The 20578-nt window shown below is 53.1% G+C and overlaps 1 protein-coding gene across 1 annotated transcript; it reads right to left on the reverse strand.

Moving 5' to 3' along the window:
• Positions 1–1315: 1315 nt before the first annotated feature.
• On the reverse strand, positions 1316–20071 carry SDC4 (syndecan 4). Its single transcript, XM_040575543.1, has 5 exons — positions 19882–20071; positions 6488–6629; positions 5530–5582; positions 5099–5282; positions 1316–3867 (listed from the first exon to the last, which is right to left on the reverse strand). The coding sequence occupies exons 1-5, from the start codon at positions 19945–19947 to the stop codon at positions 3716–3718; spliced, it is 597 nt and encodes a 198-aa protein (XP_040431477.1). The 5' UTR covers positions 19948–20071; the 3' UTR covers positions 1316–3715.
• Between the last annotated feature and the right edge of the window lie 507 nt (positions 20072–20578).

Below are 20578 nucleotides of genomic sequence, written 5' to 3' on the forward strand. Positions count from 1 at the left end.
GGGGCCAGGGCACATCCAGCCCGGGAAACCAGGTCCTGGGAACACGGGCAGGCAGCCAGGATCGTGCTCAGGGGGTTGCAGGAGACCCATCGGGATTGCTCCGCAAAAACAAGGCGCTTCTGCGCTGAGGGTGGTTTTTGGAAAGTACACGGGCTTCTTGCAACTGAAACAAAGCCCGGGAGAAAGGAAAAGATAAACACACATTGTTCCAAGGAGCAAGTCCAAGAACCTGTCACAGCCCTTGGAGGCACGAGAGCCCAAGGAATGCAGGCGCACGTCAGCAGCTTGCTGGCACACAGCACCGCCAGGGGAGCAGAGGTCAGCCCCGAGGGGGCTCGGTGCTCACGTCTCGGTACCTCGGTACCAGAAGCAGGCTCTCAGGGGACCCCCCCAGCACTGGACCAAGCAACTGCACGGAGCACAGCAAGCACTGCTGCTCCCTCAACCCTGAGGGAGCCTGGAGCCTGGCCCCAATTTGTTCTCTTTATACCTGCTAAACCTAAGCATCCTGAGAGGAGCTTTCACCAGGGAGACGTTTCCACCAGGGAGAAGGGAACTGGATTTTCTCCAGGAGGAAGATCTGTTTAAATACAGCACTTCTTAGGAGGCTCAGCACTTGTCCCAGCGAGCAGCCTGAGGAGACCAAGAGGGGTCCCAGCCCTCAAGAGCACCAAGCTGTCAGAGCAGAGGGTCTTGGAGAAGCAGCAGCAGCTTCCTTCAGGGCTTGCTAGAGAGAAGAGCTGCCTTTGGTGGAAGCAGCACGGAGCCACCGCAGCCTTGCTCCCAGAGCAGCCGACCCCAGGGAGGCTGGAGCAGCCCTGCTCCCACCTCAAGGCCCGCATCACTCAAACAGAGCTGGCTTCAAACTTGGTCAGGCGAGGCTCTGTGCACCTTGCTCTACACCTGCAGGCATGGGCACGTCCTGCTGTCACCAGGGGACAGGCCCAAGCCTGCCTTTACCTCCCTCTGGCCCTTCTGGCTACTACCCTCCAAGTCCCATCACAGAAATAGGACAGCAGAGGGGACGGACTCACCTCCCCATGCCATGCTAGGTGTGCTTTGCCTGCCTGGAAGAGCTTCAGTACCAGGGAGCTCCAGCAAGCCAGACGTGCTGGTCCTACAGGAGTCTCTTGGGGGGTCAGACGCTGCAGAGGGCACGGGGGCAGCTGACAAAGCCCCTTTGAGCTGCAGGCCACCACCGGGCCGGCTCCCCACACGCCCTCCCTTCGGTAAACCAAGCAGTTACACAAACATGAGGTCCCTGCTATCCAGCTCCCAAAAGTAATCCTAGATCAGAAACAGTCCAAAAAGCCGATTTTATAAAGTACCAGTTTATTTGAGGGGAAAATAAAAATAAAAACGTAACAGTGGAAAATCCAAGAGCAATTAGACAAGAGAATCCAAGTACCCAGCGGAGCAGACACCTCTCCTGCCTTCCCCATAGTGCTGCCCATAGGCACTGCGCATCCTCTCCCTCCTTCCCAGTCTACAATGAACTGTGCCTGGCTCTTAGAGCACCCCAGAGCCTGCAGTTTCCAAGAACACACACATACTGGGACCAACAGAGCCAGCCTGGAGGAGAAGCCTCAGGGAAGTCCTCTCACCCTCACATCTCAGTGCATCACCCCCTCTGCCCCGCTGCACCAGCCCCGCACCAAGAAGCAGCTGCCACCAGCTGAAGCCAAATTTCTTTGTGCTATTGTCTACAGATTTGGCCTCAGGCCTACAACAAAGTCCCTGTAAGGAGGCTTGAGGAGCTGGTGAGATTCCTAAAAAATATTCGCAACAGTCTGGTTCTGGGCTGCCAACCCTGTTGCTCAGTTTGAGGACCCCACAGCGAAGGTGCCTTGAGCCAGAGCAGGTTCAGACAGCTGCAACAGGACAGGACCTGCACGGAGTGCCCCTGCACTGCCCTCCTCCATCGGAGACCTGGGACCTGCAGCCACCCGTTGCTCTAGGGGGACTGGTGTGAGTCAGAAGAGGTAGGAGCTACGTACACAACACGTTACAGAGGACCACCACAGGAGGTCAGAGCGAGCCACCTGTGGCTCTGTGGCGACCAGAGGCAGCCTTCTGCAGGACATCAGTGCTTGGCCCAGGACCACCGGGGCTCTGCAGCACAGACACGCACCAAAAATCAAATTATTTTCCCTGTACTGTAAGCTCTCAATGCCTGCATCAAAGAGCAACCCCAGAACAGAGATGGGGACCTCAGCTGCACCTTAGAGGATCCAGCCTGACATCCCCTAATGCTGCCAGCCCCCAGGCGCAGCAGGGATGGGGTGGCACAGCCCTGGGCACGGCTACTAGCCCCCCAGCTGCCTTCACCAGCCCACCTGCACTCTAGAGCAGACACTGGACAAAGAGCAGTACAAACTAGACCCAGGCTCACAGCGAGGCTGCTGAAGAATTAACTCCAGCCTTTTCACTCTGAACTGTGTATTTCTCAGTAAAATATAATATATAGCTCTATAGGACTGATTATAATATATTACAGACTAGAAATACTCTCATCTTTTCCCTACTTCAATCATACATAATGAATCCAATTTTGCATACAGATTAATTCTAGAAGTTATTGCCTTGAATTCATAATTAAAATTCACAGAATAAAGCTTAAATAGTTTTCACAGAGACTCATTATATTAGCGTTTTACATAAAAAGGATAAAAGTTACCAGAAGAGCAGCCATTTCAGAAACTATAAATAATTCTATTTTTAAAAGTTTAAAAAAAAAAAAAATCAAAACCTAAGTTACAAGAAAACCATAAATATCTTCACCTTCTCCAGTAGCTGCTATAGAACTAAAAAGAAATCTGTAACACACTGTAGCTAACCCTGCTGCAGTTCAGAATATGAATCATACAAAACATCTCTAGAGAAATGCCCAGCCAAAGGAAACACAAAGGGATTGAAAAAATAAATCTGAGGAAATTAAAAAAGTAGATTTTTTATTTCAAAAACAATTTCTACAAACTTTATATAAACATTAGTCTATTTTCTTTAAAATTTTGTTATAAAAACCCTACAGGCAATCCTAAAAAAAAGGTAAGAGAGTAAAGGCAAGGAAAGGGTGTCACCATAGCCAAGAGAAACAGGGCTGTCCTGATTTCATGGACTAATGACCCTTGCCTGGGGCAAGCAGAAAGAGACAGAAGTCTCCAGGGGAAGACATTCCCATAGGCCCTTTATGGCATTCATGGATTTTGAGCCCTATGGGCCTTTTACTCCCCGATAAGGCAACATTATCTGTAGTGTAAGAGATTCATAAATAGTTCTCCACAAAAATGCTTCACATCAACAGCCTGCTGCAAGATGTCTGTTAGCAAGGTTAATAAAAAAAAGTCATCTTCTGTAGAAGCAGCCAATCTGAACACCACACACTGGATGCAAACACATAGTGTTTACTTCCATACAGTCTGTTTTATGCTTACATACCCTCTATAAAAACAAGCAGAAAGTTTGGCTTTTTTTTTTATACTAGCTTTAGATAAAGTACACTGAGGTTTGTTGTTTTGTTTTTTCAGACTCTTTGTATTTCATTGGGCCCTTGTTAGCTGAGTGGGGTGGAAAGGGTCATATAGAAATTTTTCCCCCTCAAAGTCACTTTGAAATTCAATCCAAAAAGAACATTTGTTCAGCACGTCTCCTTGGAGGGCACAGTGTTTCCATACAGTCCATTTGTCCCTTGATGGGCACAAAGTGCTGCTGAGCTTTAAGCGTAGAACTCGTTTGTAGGGGCTTTCTTGTAGATCGGTTTCTTTCCAAGGTCGTAACTGCCTTCGTCCTTTTTCTTCATGCGATAGACTAAGAGAAGGATCAGGAAGACAGCAAACAGGAGGCCAACTGCCCCTCCTGCAATGAGGGCTGGGGAAAAAAATAAACATGGAATTAAGTCTAAACTCCTGGACAAGTCCAAACTGTCAGCTAAATTTTGAGATCTGCTTCATCAGTACAAGTTCCCAGAACTGCCTCCGGAATCAGTTCTGCCCATGTGCCTATCACCATATGTACTGACATTTTCAGCAACAGCAGATGTTACTGGAAAAAGCCACAAACTGATTTTCATCCAACCATAGAATAATCACATGCTCCACATTAACCAGTTGTGCTAACCTTCCAGTCAAGTGCAAGAAGGAACTTTTATCAAAAAGACAACCTCCCTGCTTTGGTACGGTTCCCTTTTTTCTTAGTCTCCAAGAGAGCCCGTCCACAACCCACAGTATCAACTCCAGGAAAACGGTACAGCTTTGACTGAATGCTTTATTGCTTATATATACTCACATTTATGTGTGAGCACACATAATTGAGTATTTCAATTAAACAGCAACAACTCCCCACATGCACCCAAAAGATTCTTCCCTCTCCTCACACCAAGGGTGGCCATAAGACTTCAATCAAGTTTATCTTTTGCTGTGACACCTTCTCACTGCACTAATTCAGCTACTTTGTTAGGTGGCTTTGCAATCCAGTCTCCAGTCCCTCCCCCAGGTGGAAGGATGGCTGCACGTGGGCACAACGCACTGAGGTCTGTACTCGGACATCAGGCTAAGTGCTGGATGAAGTTTGCCTTGATATAGATCTGTCCCACATGCTGAGGGGAAGCCAGCTGCTTGGTTCTGCTCTAGACAGAGCCACTTAGATTTGTAACAGCTGACTAGGTGCTCCAACCCCCTAGAGGAGTTGTTGGGTTCCTGGCAAGGCTCAGAAAAAGCAGGCCTTGGGCAGAGGTTAGAAGGAAAATGCCTGCATTTGATTTAGAAGTTTATGACATTGCTGATTTATGGCTAGATATGCCTCTGGCTGAGGAAGGCAGGTGCAGAGCAGCTGCCACATGACTTGTGTGGCACTTGTTTAAGCCAGCAGTCAGGTGACACGCTCAAAAACAAGCAATTTACCCCCAGCAAGGCAAGCCCTAGGCTCTTCTGCCATGTAAGGCCTAGAAGGCAGAAGTGATCCTGGTAGAGGCAGGCACAAAGGTAATGCAATTCAGTTCCCTCGTCAGAAGGGAACTGCTCCTCAGAGAACAATACAAGCCATTTTGATGTACAATATTAATAATTTGTCATTAAAGTTTAAGAACAATGTGGACTATTACCTGTAAGAACTTCTGTTCTTTCAAAGATGCTGCTGTTGGCTGTGCTTGCCATGGAGATCTTGTTGGACAGGTTCTCTTCAACAGGTACAGCTTTGTCTGGAATGATTTCATTGTCCAGCATCGTGTTTTTCTTCTCACCTTCTATCTTTCTCTCCATATCTCCAGGGATATAGTTGTCAGATATCTACAGAGAATAGACAAACCACACCCGTCAGTAAGCAGCACCCAGCCTACCTACAATTGAAAGTAGGAGGGTGTGCAGGGAAAGGAAAGTTTGCTTAGTGCATTGCAAGCATGCTGTTCCTGCTCATGCAGGTAGATTCCTCTCAATGCCACGTCTTGCAGGGGGAAGGGTATTCAGAAAGCTTCAGAGATGGGCCAGAGTAGCTACACGTTGTTTAAAAAAATATATACGCAAATGCAATACCTACCAGAGGAGTATCCATGGTGGTCAGATTTATAGCATCTTCAGAATCTGGGTAGTCTGCAGGGGGGAAAGAAGAGGACGCTAAGTTTTCCTCTAATTACAGGCTGGTTTTCCACAATTCGGACACTTCAGCAACTGCAGTCTAAATAGCACTCTTGCTCTCCTGAATACCGTTCCCTCTTATCTACTCGTACATTCACCACTTCGTGGCTTCGATTGCACAAGACCATGAGATGTAATCTCCAGACCAACACCTCCTGCATGGGAGGGATCTTCAGCTGCATCCATTGGTCCCTGCTGCAGATTATCAGGAGTTGCTCTGCAAAGCAGGTCTGCCATAGCTTGCTAAACTAATGCCAACGGAGGGCAAAGCTCTCACCACCCATCCCTAAAGGATAGTTTGCTAACCCTCTAGTCACCAGATCTGCCCAAACATGTCAGGTACTGATTTCAGTACTTGTTCTTTTCCATTTAGAGAACAAGTGTTCACATAAAGGGGACAAGGAGCTGCTGAAACTGGTTTGGGCAGGGAGCTTTGAATGTCACAGAGTTCACTTCAACATCAGTTAGTCCTTTACCTTGTTTGGCCTCAGCTAAGACACCAAACTTTAAGCCCTTTAACACTACCTCAAGATTAGAATTAAAAAAAAATCTGCCAGAAGTTCTTTGGAGTTCAGCGGGACAGAGACCCAGCTAGCACAATGCCTTTTCGCTTGCAGTAAGGCAAGTTAGGGAGGACAGATGGAGTCCAGCCAGAGTGATTCAACATCATGGTACAACCACTTTCACTGTTCTCATCTCTGAGTGCCTACAGTCCGCACGGCTTTCTCATCTTCACCTGACACTCTGCAGTTCCCTCTGGAGCTCGAGCTGTACCCTTAGCCCATCATTCATGATTGCTGGCACTAGGAAGAATTTCAGTATCAGCCGAAGGAGATCCATTCACCCCCTTCCCTGCTTACCTCCAGAACCAGACGTCTCATCTATATCTAACCCATCGGAAGTTGAGGGAGGTTTGAATTTGCCAATGTCTTCATCATCTGGCAGGTCTCCAGAACCAGGGTAGTCAAGCCATCGTGCATCCATGGTCTCGGTTTCTCTCACCTTAAGACAGGGGAAGAGAAGTGTTAAGTCTCAGGCAACTACTCTGAAGGGTTTTACAAAAGGTCAGCAGTTCAGGGCTGAACACATCAATTCCATCACAAGAACGTTAAATGCTGAACTTCCTCTCCACCAAGAGCATTATCTTCATTGGCCTGGAAATAGCTGAATTCCCCTAGAATTTCTCAGAACAGAAGTGAGAGCCAGTCTGGGATGGGAATTTCCTGAGGGCTGCGCATTCAGGAGGTTCACCAAACAACCACAGGGTGAAAATAACACAACACAATCTTGGTCAGGAGTTCAGAGCAAGAGCACGTGGGGAAAGATGATGCCTCCAGTTTGTCAGAAAGGGGCATTTGGAGGAACTTGCTATTCTCAGAGAAAGCCTGGCACCTATACATCAGGCTTTTTTTTGCACGGCACAGAAGCTTCACATCAAGGCAGCTCAGTGCTTCTTGCACTGAGAACAAATCTATTTTATTACCCAAGGGTTAAAAACTGATCTGTCAGTTCAGCTGATCTGCAGTGCAATGCTGCGATGTTCAAGAGCATTCACTATCAGCAATAACTCGCCTGAAGGAAGAGCTTCCCCTGCCTCACCTATTCAATCACACGTAAACAAACAAGTCTATAAAATCAAGCCCAGGATCCCAAGGTTTGGCAACTGCGGCTGCAGACGCTTGGGAGCAGAACAGCAGCGCAGAAGGGCAGGCTGCCCAGCCCGCACAGCAGCTAGGCCGGGAGAGCCTCGCAGGGAATCAGCTGTGTGGCCACAGTGGCAATTTCTACACCAGAGCTCATTTGCACTTGGACCTTGCCGGAGCCACAAGCGCAAACCTCCTGCCCTCACCGAGGTTGTGCAATTCCCCCACAAGCCTCGGAGCTCTCCCACCAGCCTGGGGCCAGGTGAGGGTGCCGCGGAGGCAGCTCGCAGTTGCCCAACAGCAGCCCGCAGATTCCAGCGCTCCCCGCCTCTGATTCCACAGCCATGAAGTCATCGGCGTGGTGGGGGACTTCACCCCTTCCCCCAGGGCAAGGAGCGCGACGCAGACGGATGGGTCTCATAGCTGGGAGCTAGGCTGTCACATTTTTTCATGCTGTCCCGGTAGAAATGCTGGATGCACGCTTCCTGGGCATCACCGTGGTTTAAGTCCTGAAGGTTAATCTACCCAGGAGTGTCTTTATAAATAGCTGCAGCAGAACACATGCTTTTAGTCCACAGCCCTGCACATCTGAGAGCTCTTCTTATCATGCAAGTTTATCATGAGTAACTATGGCATTACTGGGGGTAGAAGAGCAGAGACCCATGGAGCAATTAGCCCTGGGTCTCACCACCCAAGCCCGGCTGCTTTATCAGGATAGCAGCGAGCACAGGGCAGTGGGCTCTGTGCCTCCGGTGGCTCCCATCAGCCCCCCTGGTAGCCCAGGTGCGACCCTTCCTACAGCCCCGCAGTGACACAGCCTGACGAGTTATCCCCACCTCTGATCCTACAGGTGAACGCTCACAACCCGTCATAAGCCATGAGTCAGCTTCCTCTCGGCCCTGCTCGCCGCCCAGATTTCCCTACCATTAGGGTACTGGTTTTGCCACAAACAATGCCTTGTGGTCAGAGCGAGATGCTTCTCATTTTGCATGAGGAGCAGCGGCTACTTGATGTGCTTTTCATTAGCTTATTGAGGCATCTCTGGTATCCCCTGCAACTCTGCTGGAGGATAAGCAAATGAATAGCTGCGGGGCACAGAGCACTGAGGCCAGCTCTCCTCCCAGACCCGTCTCCTCTCTGTCAGAGCTGGCACGGAGCAATGGGAAGGGGGCTGGGGAAGAAGGACAGCTGGGAAGAAATCCCCTCGCCTCCTGGAACCAGGCGTTCCTAACATTACGGATCACTCACTCCAGGGCAAATTCATTTTGAGATATGTGAAACCCAGCCAAAGCCAGACCTGCGATGGGAACTGCTGCCAGCAGGCAGTCGCTGCTCCCACTACAGCTCACGGCGATTCCATGGAGGCGCGGGAAGGGTCGGCTCCAGTCTGCCCACGCCAGGACGGCGGGGCCGGGCAGCATACTTGCTGCGATCCCTACAAGCGGGCTGCCAAGCCGGGGCAGACCGATGCTGGCAGGAGCGCCGTGCCGAGCCGCACCCGGGCCAGCTCATGCTGCACGCTGTTATGACTCACTGCCAGCAAATGTCCCAGCGAGGGAGGCTGAAGGAAAGCCACCTTTGGGCCACCGAGTGGCTGGACAGCAGGCTGGCCTTATCAGATCAGCCCAGGCATGAGCAGAGCCATGGCAGCCAGCCACGGTGATTAGTACATACTGTGGAACGCACTAGGTTCGGCTATCAGAAAGCCCTATTTAAATCAGGACAGACAGTGTTTACAAGCCAGAGGACATAACAAGGAAATTACTGACTCACAAGCGTAAATAAGATTATATGGGAGCGTTCCCTGAACTCACTCTTCATCATCCTCTTGAGCAAGGACAGGGAAATTCCTGGAAGCCCGGAGAGCTCCTCGAGCCTTGCAGAAAGCTTTTCTTGTGGGCAGCAAGGCTTGTTTTTTTAAACAGATTCATCTGCCAGCTTCTCCCCGAAGCACAGGGAAGTTAGAGGGCTGCCGGGCATCTCCATGTCTGCCCTCTAGGTTCCAGGACACGCTCTCCCAGGGAGCAGGCTCCTTCCAGGAGCTGGGCCCTGGGCAGCCAGGAGTGCTCTGGCCGGGAAGAGTTAACAGCCGAGTGCCCTGCTCTCAGGGCAGGTCTGCAGCAGGCACATTCCTAGCATGCACACCTGTGAGAGGGCACTTTCCCAGGCTTAAAAGCAAAGGCTCAGGGCTTCCCGAGCGCCACAAACAGCTCCCTGCAGAACTGCTCATCCCAAGGAAGGCTCAGTCCTTGCCGCAGCCATGATAGCAGGTTGAGAGACAGCACAGGCAGGTGCCGCTGCTTCCTCTGGGCTGGCAGGCCACGGCCAAGAGGAAAAAGCTACGAGACAGCAGCACGGCACCAGGCAGCCCTTGCCAAGTCGTCTCTGGCCACATCCAGCTTAACACCCTCCACAACTGCCAGCTGGAGGAGGGCACCCGCTGCTCAGAGCCTGCTTTCTGCCACCTGTTATCCCACACTGGAGCCGGGCCAGGGACTTGCTGGGAGAGGCAGACTGGACGGCTGCGCCATCCCACCTTGCCCCAGCAGCTGAAGTCGAGCCCTGCTATTAATATGCTCCTTTCCAGGAGAGGTCTGCACAGAAAACTACCATTTCTGCTGCTTCGAGGATTTCTTCCTCATGCTAAGCAGCTTTGACCCCCAGCAAGCACCGAGGGGGATTAACCAGTGTGCCGGGGATGGAGCAGAGGCTTTCCCTGCCTGCCAGCGGCAAAAATTAAGAGCCTATTCCCTGCTGGACAAGCAGCACGTCAGGCACGTGAGCTATGAGCGCCATTCCTGGAAAAGCTGGGCACAGAGGTCTCATGGGAGCCCCAGACAGGCTGTGGGTGAGGCTGGACAGGGCTTGCCCTGCTCCTGCCCTACAGCACAGGAGCAGGGCGCAGGCTGCCTCTGCCTCAGTCCCAGCCCACCCCACTCCATCCCACGCTCCCGGGCCCAGTGTACCGCCAGGCTCTTCTGAAAGCAGGAGCATCTATTCACCAAGGCAGCAAGCAAAAGGTCTGGCCGACGTGCGAGTTTCCCCAGCTGCTGGCTAGTTCTCGGAAATACCAGACCCAGGCAGCTCACCTACCCCAGCCCACACATCCTCACCGCAGCTTTTGCGAACCCCATCAGAAAGAAAAACAAATTATGTTCTGGAGAAGGGACAAAGCTTTTCAGACATGGGATTTGCTTTTGTGGCCACTGCCTCTGATCAACCACGCCAAAGTTCGCTAAAGGCTTCTTTCGAGGGCTGTAGCCAGCGAGCAGCAGAGGAGTCAGACCTGCAGAGACTCCAGCACCTGAAGTGCAGGGCGCTCTTTATCTCGTTTTACAACTCCGTAACGGGGAGCTGAGCTCTGTGCGCCTCCCTTCCCAGCACTGTGTACACAAGTCTAGGAGTAAACAGGAGCAAGGTGAAAGTCAACCCTTCCTAGACAAAAGCAGGTGGACCTGGGCCAGCCTGGGAGGTGGCAGAAGTGGCAGAGGTGCAGATCTGTTAACTCTTTATAGCCTGCAGGGACAGATAACATAAGTAGCTCCTGCAGCTTTTGTTTGGTGCTCTGTACTAGAGGACAGCTGTATGGATCACCTCGTTTCACTGCAGTGACCAGGGTTGAAGGACGGGGTCTCAGACCCCCAAATAAATCCAGGACGTGAGCCCAGGTGCACTGAGGAACGTGCCACAGTCAGGACTGGGGCTCCAGTCAAGCAGATCCATGGAAAATTCCTGTGCTGAGGGGAGACAGCCACAGAAGGAGGGACATCAGGGTATGTATGTGCTCTTGGGAAGTCTCGAGGCAAAGCTCTTCCCATTCCCTGTCACTATGGAGCTCGCTGGACACCATAGCGTGACTTGCTGTCTGGTGCTCGGGTGAAGTTGTCGGGACTCTCCTGGGTGCCGACTTGGGTGTTAGTTCAGATTGTCCCCTGCCCCATCCAGAAACCCCAGCTGAGCAGTATCACACAGACACCTTTCCCAGCCCCGTGCTGTCATGAGCTGCTGCCCACCCGGCTTTCCCGCAGCGCTGCCCACACTTTTGGCCAAAGAGCACCGAACCTGGTGGGGCCTTCCCAGTGCAGGGACGCGAAAACTCTGCAAACCACCAGGTCTGAGTCGGGGGATTTCCATACAGCTCACTTCCACCACGCTCTTGCAGAAGCTCAGACACAGAACCAGGAAGGTTTTAAGCTCATGCAAAGCACGCAGAGGAGCAGAGCTCGCCTCAGCCCCAGCGCAGCCAGGCCAGCCCTCTGAAACCAGGGGGGGCGAGGAGCCGCGCGAGTCAGCTCAGCAAAGCTGTAGAGAGGCGACAGCTCTATCCTCCCACCTTACAGCCCTTACAAGTAAAGCTATTAGGACTGACAGGAGCTTCCCGCAGAGCCAACTCCTGCCGCAGCAGAAAGAGAAGGGCCTACACTTTCCCTCAAGCCACCCTTGACTCCCTCCCCACTCCAGTGCAGGGAAAACCGAAGTTTCAAACACTTCCGTACTGAGAGCAAAACAAATACCATTATTTCAACCTAGGTCGCACCTAACTCCTTCAGCACTCATGCTAACTCCTTGTGCCCGTGCCTGGAGGGTACCAATTTACCTCTGGTCACGCTGTCCCATGTAGCACAGCACACACAACCCACCGTGCCCTCTGTGCCAAGGGACAGAAGTTAAGGCACAGAGACACACGTGTGTGTTTTGTTCCACGACAGGCTCACCCCCAGGCTCACAGACACAGTTAAGTACCACTGTTCCTACGCTCAACTCTTTTTAAGCAGTCCTGGAGCAGGCCCACAGGCTCAGCCCATCTTCCCACTAAGTCACCCTACACGTGCACACCATCACAGCGAGCTGTAAAGATAAGCCCACAACGTCTCTGAGAAAATCAGAGACAAGCACAGGCCAATGCATTCAGAAAAGGCTTTATATTTTATATATATTTTTTTTATGTACATGCATATACATAATTGTGCTTGGTAATAGAGTCCAGGAGCAGCGACTCGCTCAGTAAGACAGAACAAGAGGAACGCAGGGGCTGACAGAGCACCACTCGCTCAAGGTCATTACGGGAAGCATCCCCAGTCCCTGTCCAAGCAGGTATCCGTCTCCCTGCAGCCACAAAACCAGTCCTGTGTGCTCGAATCCGGCAGGCCACGTGCTCCGTGGGGGCAGGTACAGCAGCACGTGGCCAGCGCTAAGCACAGCCCCAGCGCGGGTCACCCCCCTCCTGCACATCCCCCCGGGATCCTGTAAGCCGTGTTGCAGCAAGCAGCAATCCTGGGGGCTCATGCGGCAGCGGAGTCATAATCCCTGTGACAATGACGCCGTAATCCCGGGCTCGGCGGTGTGACCCGCTCCCACGGGACGATCCCTCCCCTGCAGCGGGGATGAATCCCTCCCAGGCTCTGCAGGCACTGGGGAGCTTGCTCAAAATAGGCTTCCCTGCACTTACCCAGGCAAACCTCGGTTACCTCTTAACTTACATGCGTTTGCCGACACGCGGCCTGCTCTCTTCAGGCCACGCTGCACGCTTGTGCCTTTCAGGCCGTGCTGGAGCAGCAAACAGGAGGAGGATGGATAGATTACACAGGAATGGATTCTGGTTTAACTGCTCTTGCCTGATTATCAACCACGAGCAAAGCCATGAAGATCCCTGTCCTCTGCCAGACAGGCACATGCTGGGATCTGTTTACTGCAATGGTGGCAAAATAGGTGCTCTAAGTAAACACTCAGTGCCCAGCTCCGTGCCCCAGAGCGGGGAGGAGATGACTGCTTGCCCCTCCAGCTAGGCTAGATAAAGCTCAGCAGGCAGTTGCAGATGGCTGTGTGTCAATCACTTGCCCTGAAGCAAATAAAGATAAGGTTCAGAGGAAAACTGCAGGAGGGAAAAGCAGGAGCTCTCATGTGACTTGAGGAGGAAAACAACCACAGCAGAGCCATGGCGAGCCCCTGAAAGGTTCTCCCAGTCAGGGACAGGAATTCAGAGTTCAAAGTTTGTTGTGTTTTTTTTTTTTGTTTTTTTTTTTTTGTTTTTTTTTTTTAAATGCTAGCTACAAATCTTATCATAAGTAGTTCAGATACTTCACTACCAAGGGCTTAGCTCAGAAGTAGGAGAAATCTATTCAAGGTCAGAAGGGGGATTTGGTTTTGAGGGTTAAGACTCACTCTGAGTTGTCTACTCTAACCTGGGAAGCTCCTCTTGTATCTCTGCCTGGGGATGGGGGGCATAAATAAATAAGGATATAAAGGCCACAGCAAGGCAGCTTGTCCATCAAGGATGACTTCTCATGCTGCTACTTCATGCTTGGGATACTTCATATATCACCTTTCTGCCTCACCCAAGGGCAGTGAGGGCACGCCTCGCCCTTCCTAGAAGACGACGATACCCCGATATTTCCCAACACACACGAGCAGAATTTCCACTTGGCAAGAAACGCACAACGTGCATTTTCAGGATCTTTATTCTCCCTCGTGCCAGAGCGTTAGCGAGATTAAGCCTGGCAGACACCAACTTCAAAGGCTCAGAGTCACGGTGCCGCTCCTAGCCGGCTCGCCGGGCAGCTAATCGCAGCTTGTTTGTGCGATCAAGATTCCCAGTGCTGCGCCCTACAAAAGCCTCCCTTCCCACAAGCCATTTTAATCTAATCAGAAGTAGTAGCCCAACGATTTAGGCTTAGCCCAGGCTGCTGAGCGCTGCCAGCAGTTACACTATGTAGAGCTTTGCTTTTGGCAAAGCTACCAGCGAAAGCTATCAGTATGGAAGCACTCAAGATGAAGTACTTGTGCCACTACACTATCAGACTATACCTATGTAAGAATTTATGTAAACAATAGATTCAACAGCAGGGATTTTCCCCTAGCTAGCTACCACTGTAGAGACGGAATTTCTAGTGCATGGGATTTTGGTTGTGTGGGTTTTTTTTGTTTTTGTTTTTTTTTAAAGTATTCTTGAATGTGCAGAGCTTGGGACCATCAAGCAGCCCCAGCGTGTGCTATTGCAGACCACGCAGCAGCATTACAGAGTCCTGTCCTTCTCCCAGAGCTCCGGACTCCAGGCCAGATCTCCTCCCCCCTCTGAGCAGAGGGCAGGAAGCTGGCAGCAGTTTTCCAGCACTCCCTGACCACTTCTCTGCACCCTCGCTGCTGCAGCCAGGAGCAGAGGGACCGAGTTATTGTTTTTGCTCACTCCTTCCTTGGCTCTGCAGAGCCTGCGCTGGGCCAGACTAGCAAGTCATTTAGTAACCAAGGCATGGTACCAGCCTCTCGTACTCAGCCTCAGGAAACTTGGAATTAGCGCCAAGAACAGCTCACATATAAACAGACTCCTGCTCCAGAGTCTGCCCCGCCGCGCGCCGCGGACTTGCAATAAATATTTATCTCGCTGGGAACACAGTCTTCCAAGCAAAAGCTCCTGACATCAGTAAGGATGATATGTATTTCCAGTTGAGGGGGGGATAGCTAGAAGCTGCTCTGTTCTTAGAGGGGGACACCAGCCTCCAAAAGCTCAGCAGCCCTCCCTGTGCCGCCACATGGGTCAGGATCCGTCCCTGCCCCGTGGGAGCCCAGCTCAGCGTGGCAGCACCCATCACACCAGGCGTGCTCACCTTCAGGAGCAGAGCCAGACCCGAGATCATCGAGACTCCTGGCCGCTGCGCAATTGGGACTGTTTTGCTGCAAGTCCAAGGCAGGCACTTTCCCAGTGCGGTCATTAACGTGCATTAACAGCTCTTTTTATTGCTACAGTTTGACTGTAACTGCAGCTAAAGGGCAGGAGGCAGGGTTAGCCTCCCAGCAAGGTAAACAAGGTACGGCCGTGGTGCTGTCTTCAGGGTTTTAGAAGAGACAGGTAGCACAGTTTTAGTTGCACTGGGACAGAGACACCTTTCCCCCCTCAGCAGCTAAGGCACAGCAACATGAAAAGAAAGAAATCCTTCCCAAGGCACAACTTGCTTTGACCGACAGATTGCAATTTGTTTAAGCAAGAAGAAACCTCGTTTTTGCTACACAACACGAGCTGCTTGGGTAAGAGGACTACGTGCCTAGCAGTCTCCTTCCCACCCCAAGGAGCGTCTCACCAAGCTTTTAATTAACTGCTTTGATTTTTAAGTTATCCCAGTTATTTGTCTAACAAGAGCCAATTGGTGTTTTGTGAGCAGACTCTCAGCCTCAAAGGACTCAAGGATAAAACTGACAAGAGCAGATATTTCCAGCAAAACAAAATAAGACTTTTACAAGAAGGGTATTTTTGAAGTCAGCCAACCTTTAGAAATTGAGAGGGACTTAGCTGTGTCTTGCGTGTTTCCCCCTCCTACGCTGACATTTTCTCCAGATTCAGGATTAAGTATTTAGCCTCCTCTTTATGACTCTCCACTCCTTTGCCCTGCTACGAACACTTTCAATCGCTCCGGATAACACTGCGCTTTTCCTCTGTCCCCATGCAATTCTCGTTTCCAGCTGTATCTGTCTGAAGAGGCAGCACCCACGGAGCTGCCAGAGCAGGTTAGCAGCTGCTCGAGACGAGGCAGTTTTCCTCATAAACCTCTGCCACTGGCGGCAAGGAGATGGCAGGGACCAACAGCTTTTTACCCACCATGGACACAAACCGAGATGGATGAGACCGGCGGCGGCAGTTAAGGCACAGCCTGCTGAGGAGCAGCACTGACTCCGCATTCGCCCCTTTCCTTCCCCCCGTAAGAAGAGACCTGGTGCTGCAGGCGGTGCCAAGCACATCTGAGTCACAGCTGCGAGTCCGGGGGCAGAGCCGTTACTCAGATGGTGACAGCAGTCTCGGGGAGCTGCTACACCAGGCGAGTGCCAGAAACCCTGAGTCAGACTGCTGCTGCGGGGCTGACGGCCATGCACAGCAGACCTGGTCGGACAGAAGCCTTTACTGGACAACCAAGTGCGCGCTCAGAGACTAAAAGTCCCACGTAATCCAAAAGTGCAGCCCTAACAGCTCATTAACGTAGGATTTCCTATAGCCCCTCGGTGCAGGAGCTTGTTACAACCCTTTAACCAGGCTGCCCTGTCTGTTCGGAGCCACCAAGCCGAGCCTCATCACAAGAGTCTCACTCTAGTGCAAATCATTTGAATCCTTAATCTGGAGCGTTTGCATTCCACCCAGTCTCAACAAACAGCCACACGCGCTCCACAACAGCAGCCCAGAGGTCAAACGTGTGCCGGGTTCATCCAGTTTTGTAGTGCTGCAGCTACAGCAGCTTCCAGCTTGAGGCTGCGAAAGCAGCAGGACCCTCCTGTTGTTATAGGGCATAAAGGAACAAGCTGTGCCGAGCAGGGAATGCAGCTGCAAGGATTTAAGAGCAAGCCGAAGAGGCAAAATGTTAACTCAAGAGCAAAGAAGTGTTTTGGAGGATGGATGCTCCATGTTGTCTAGCTGAAGCGATGACCGGGGAGTTGCGATCAGCGAGCCAGCACGTTTTCAGAGTATCTACCAGCAACAGCCTGAAGGGAAGGGAAAAATAGCTGCGGGAACCGTGCTGAGGTTTGCATGCTGAGCAACCAGCCAGACTCCCTCCTTCCTCTCCATTATCGCTCAAAGCCAGGCGAGCAGCCTCCAGCCTCGTGGTGGAAGCAGGACAAGTGTGTCAGGAAGGCGACAGCCACCCAGGAGCACCAAGGCAAAGGGCACGTCAGGCTCCACTTCAGGCATTTTGAGAAGAGCAGGGACTGGTCTCCTGACCCCAAACATCCAGGCAGCACAAGGCAACAGCAAAGTCATTAACACAGGCTCGGAGAGGAGGGGAGAGGTGAAGACATATAGGAAAAAACATTTCCACAGTTGTTGGACTGCATACAGGCGTTTGCAGGACCTTGAAGTGCCAAGGCCTTGGAGGCAACAGCAGGAGGGGCAGGAAAGAGAGCAATCCCGCTGGCTAACAGCCTTAACTTCCTAGAATGAACGAGCCTCTGGTATCATCATGTCTCTGAAAGTCCCAAGTTCAGCCCCAAGCTGCCTCTCGTGCAAACTGTTTGGAAACCAGAACCCTAAGAAAGATCTCCCCAGCATGGGAACCAGCAGGCACTTGGGGCAGGGGCAGCAGCACCCCAAGTTCTGCAGGGTCACTGCTCCCACCCACATGCACCCCTCCGTGCCTGCTTTGCTCGGCGGGGTACGAGGTGCTGGAGAGGCCACTGCTTCCCATGCGTTACGGGCACTGCACCATGACAGCCAGCTCTGGGGTTGGGTACCCAAAGCCACGGGCTCCCCTTCAGGAGCAAGGGACGTCTCCTCAGACTTGCTGCTTGGTGTTTTAGGGTGGCTGGGATTTGTTGCAGGCGTTCAGCGGCCGCCTGGGTTTGCCAAGTCGGGAGGTAGAGTAAGACGCTGATCGCTGCGTCTTGATTTGATTGGGAGGGACAGATGAGAAACTGGGCAAAGAGCAGAAAGAACAGGCCTCGGGGATCGATGGCAGCAGGACAAGCCCAACCGGTTCTGACATTAATAACGCTGCACTACTTTCCTAACACGGCTATCCTCAGCGAGACACCAGCTTTGCCAATCAGGCAGCCTCCGAGCGTGATTGCTGCCAACCAGCAGGCAGGGCCCACGGACAGCTCAAAGCCTCCCCCCTCTCCCCGAAGGCTCCTCAGCTTTGGGGATGGATTTCTGCTTGCCTGCACTGCCGGGGATGCACAAACACAACGCGGTGCTGGGGGGAAACTCTCTGCTTACTTCAGGGCAGCGAAGCAGGACTGCTGCGTCCAGCTCGCGGCCCATTAGCGCTGCTGAGGACCTGCTGAGCTCGGGGCAGTCACAGCCAGGAGCAGCCCAAGCCTCCAGCAGGCAGAGACATCCCTCTGACGCCGAGGAATACCTGCTGCCTACCTCCTGTGCTGCCAGAGGCCAGCGAGATGCTAGCAGTGCAGGCAGAGCTCTGCAGTCCCACGCTGCCCCTCCTCAACTCCACTGATCCCACATTTTAGCTGCACCGGGGGCTTTCTGCCCGTCCCCAGCCACAAGCCCCTGTAGCACCTCCTGTGGGAACCCCTTACTGGCCCCGCACAGCCTTGGCTTCCTGCAGCACTGGATGGAGAGGGCTGGGGACCACCGGGGGACAGCAGGCTCCAGCCCCAACCTTCCCCAGGGCACGGGGACGAAGCGGTGCTCTCGCACCAAGCCACGCCGTGGGTGTAACGCAAGCCACCCCCAGCCCGGGCGCAGACGTCACGCGTCGGCACCCTGCTAATATCCCCCACCCTCTTACACATCCCGGATTGCTTCACGCAGAGAAATCCCGTCCGCGCTGAAGAGGGGAAAGGAGCCAAGGCGTTTTTGTTTGTACAGGCTCGGGGAAATATTCGAGCACCAAATCGCTCTCAAAAGCCGCGCTCTTACATAAGCGCAAGAAACACAATCCCCGTCTTGTGAAGGAACAGCTACCTGCCTTCACCCCGCGCGCACGGAGGAGCTGGGAGCCGCGCGCTGTGCAGCCCTGCACGTTTTGGCAGGGCTATAAAAAATAAAAAAAAAAAAAAAAAGGGGAGGAGCACCCACAGAGCTCTGCCAGATACTGTGTCATCCCATCTCCTCCTCGGCAGTCCGCAGCCTGATTTGTTTGGATAAGGCTCCGTAGTAGGTTAGTATTACCGCTCAGGCGCACAGCTTGCCTTACGTAGCTGGGAAGACACTGACAAATACTCCGCATGGGCTGCGCGCAAGGATTTACAGAATCCATCTGTTGGAAAGCCGTTGTCTTTGCAGAAATCCGATGCTTGCAGTCCACTCGGCTCTCCAGGGACACCCAGTTGCATTTCATACCAAACATGGTCAGCGCAGCTTCCAGATGCTGTCTGCCCCAAAGGTCTGCCCCGCCAGCTCGGGCCACTTCTCGGACGAGCGATTCACAAACTTAACAGCGGGGAGGGAGACGCTAGGCTAGAGCGGATTTGGGCTTGCTGGTCTGGGCAGAGCGGGGCAGACAAGCTCTACAGACGCCCTCTGCGGGAGTTTCCCACCCCACAGCCCCCTGCCCCTGTTGGGGAGCACAGCACAGCACAGCACAGCAGCATCAGCCCTGACCTGCCCGCACGGACAGCCTTCCGTCCGAAATACCCGATGGGGATAACCAAACCTAGCTTTGAGATCCTCGCCGTTATCTCACGCTCAGCAGCTCCCTCAGACCAGCAGAGGAACCTGCCCTGACCGCGCTGTCCGCGAGACGTCACGAACACCCGAACCCAAACCCCAGGGAGGCAGAATCCCCAAATCTCCGCCTCACCAGGGAGACCACGCACGTGCCCGACTCGAAGCATCCCAACTCTTTCACCTCGTTGGGTTTAGGCGGTTCTGAAATCGGTCGGGCCCCCCTTCCCTCCCCCGCTGGAGGCGAGGAGGGTTTGACACCCAGGGGAACCAGCGCGATCCCGCTCAGGCGAGGCAGGAAAGCGCACCCGGGCACCGCGACGTGCTGCGCGCCTCCAACCCGCCAAACAGCGGCGACAAGAAGAGGGGTGCAGGGGCTCGGCTCCGCACCTAGCAGCCCACCGCTGCCCCGGAGCCGGCTGGAGGAGGGCGAGAGGGAGACGCAGAGGCTGAGCGGGGAAGGGAGGCGGACGGGAGGCACCGGGCGGCGCCCCGCGGGGCCGGCACTCACCGACTCGGCGGCGGCGGAGGCCAGGAGGAGGCCGAGCAGGAGGAGGGCGACGCGGAGCAGCGGCATGGCGAGGCCGGGCCGGGCCGGGCTGAGCCGAGCTGAGCCGAGCCGAGCCGAGCCGGGCTGAGCGGCGAGGCTCTGGCCGCCCGCCGGCGCCGCGCTGCTTATAGCGGCCGGGCAGGCGCGGGGCGGAGCGCCGGGCTGCGGGGGGGGGCAGGGGGAACTCGGAGGGATTGGGGGGGAGGGCAAAGGGGAAGGGAAAGGGGGGAAAGGGCGGGAAAAAGGAGGGGGGAAGGGGAAAGGAAAAGGGGGGAGAAAGGGAAAAAGAAGGGGGGGCAGGAAAAGAGGGAGAGAAAAGGAAAAGGGAGGGGGAGGAAGGGAAATTAAGGGGGGGAGAAGGGGAAAAAAAGGGGGAAGGGGAAAAGGAAAAAGGGGGAGAAAGGGGAAGGGAAAAGGAAAAGGGGGGAAGGGAAAAGGAAAAAGGGGGAGAAAGGGGAAGGGAAAAGGAAAAAGAAGGGGAAGGGAAAAGGAAAAGGGGGAATGGGAAAAGGAAAAGGAAAAGGGGGGAAGGGAAAAGGAAAAAGGGGGAGAAAGGGGAAGGGAAAAGGAAAAGGGGGAAGGGAAAAGGAAAAGGGGGAGAAAGGGGAAGGGAAAAGGAAAAGGGGGAAGGGAAAAGGAAAAGGGGGAAGGGAAAAGG

The sequence above is a fragment of the Cygnus olor genome, chromosome 16, assembly GCF_009769625.2.
Source record: "Cygnus olor isolate bCygOlo1 chromosome 16, bCygOlo1.pri.v2, whole genome shotgun sequence".
In the NCBI taxonomy this organism is placed as follows: Eukaryota; Metazoa; Chordata; class Aves; order Anseriformes; family Anatidae; genus Cygnus; species Cygnus olor.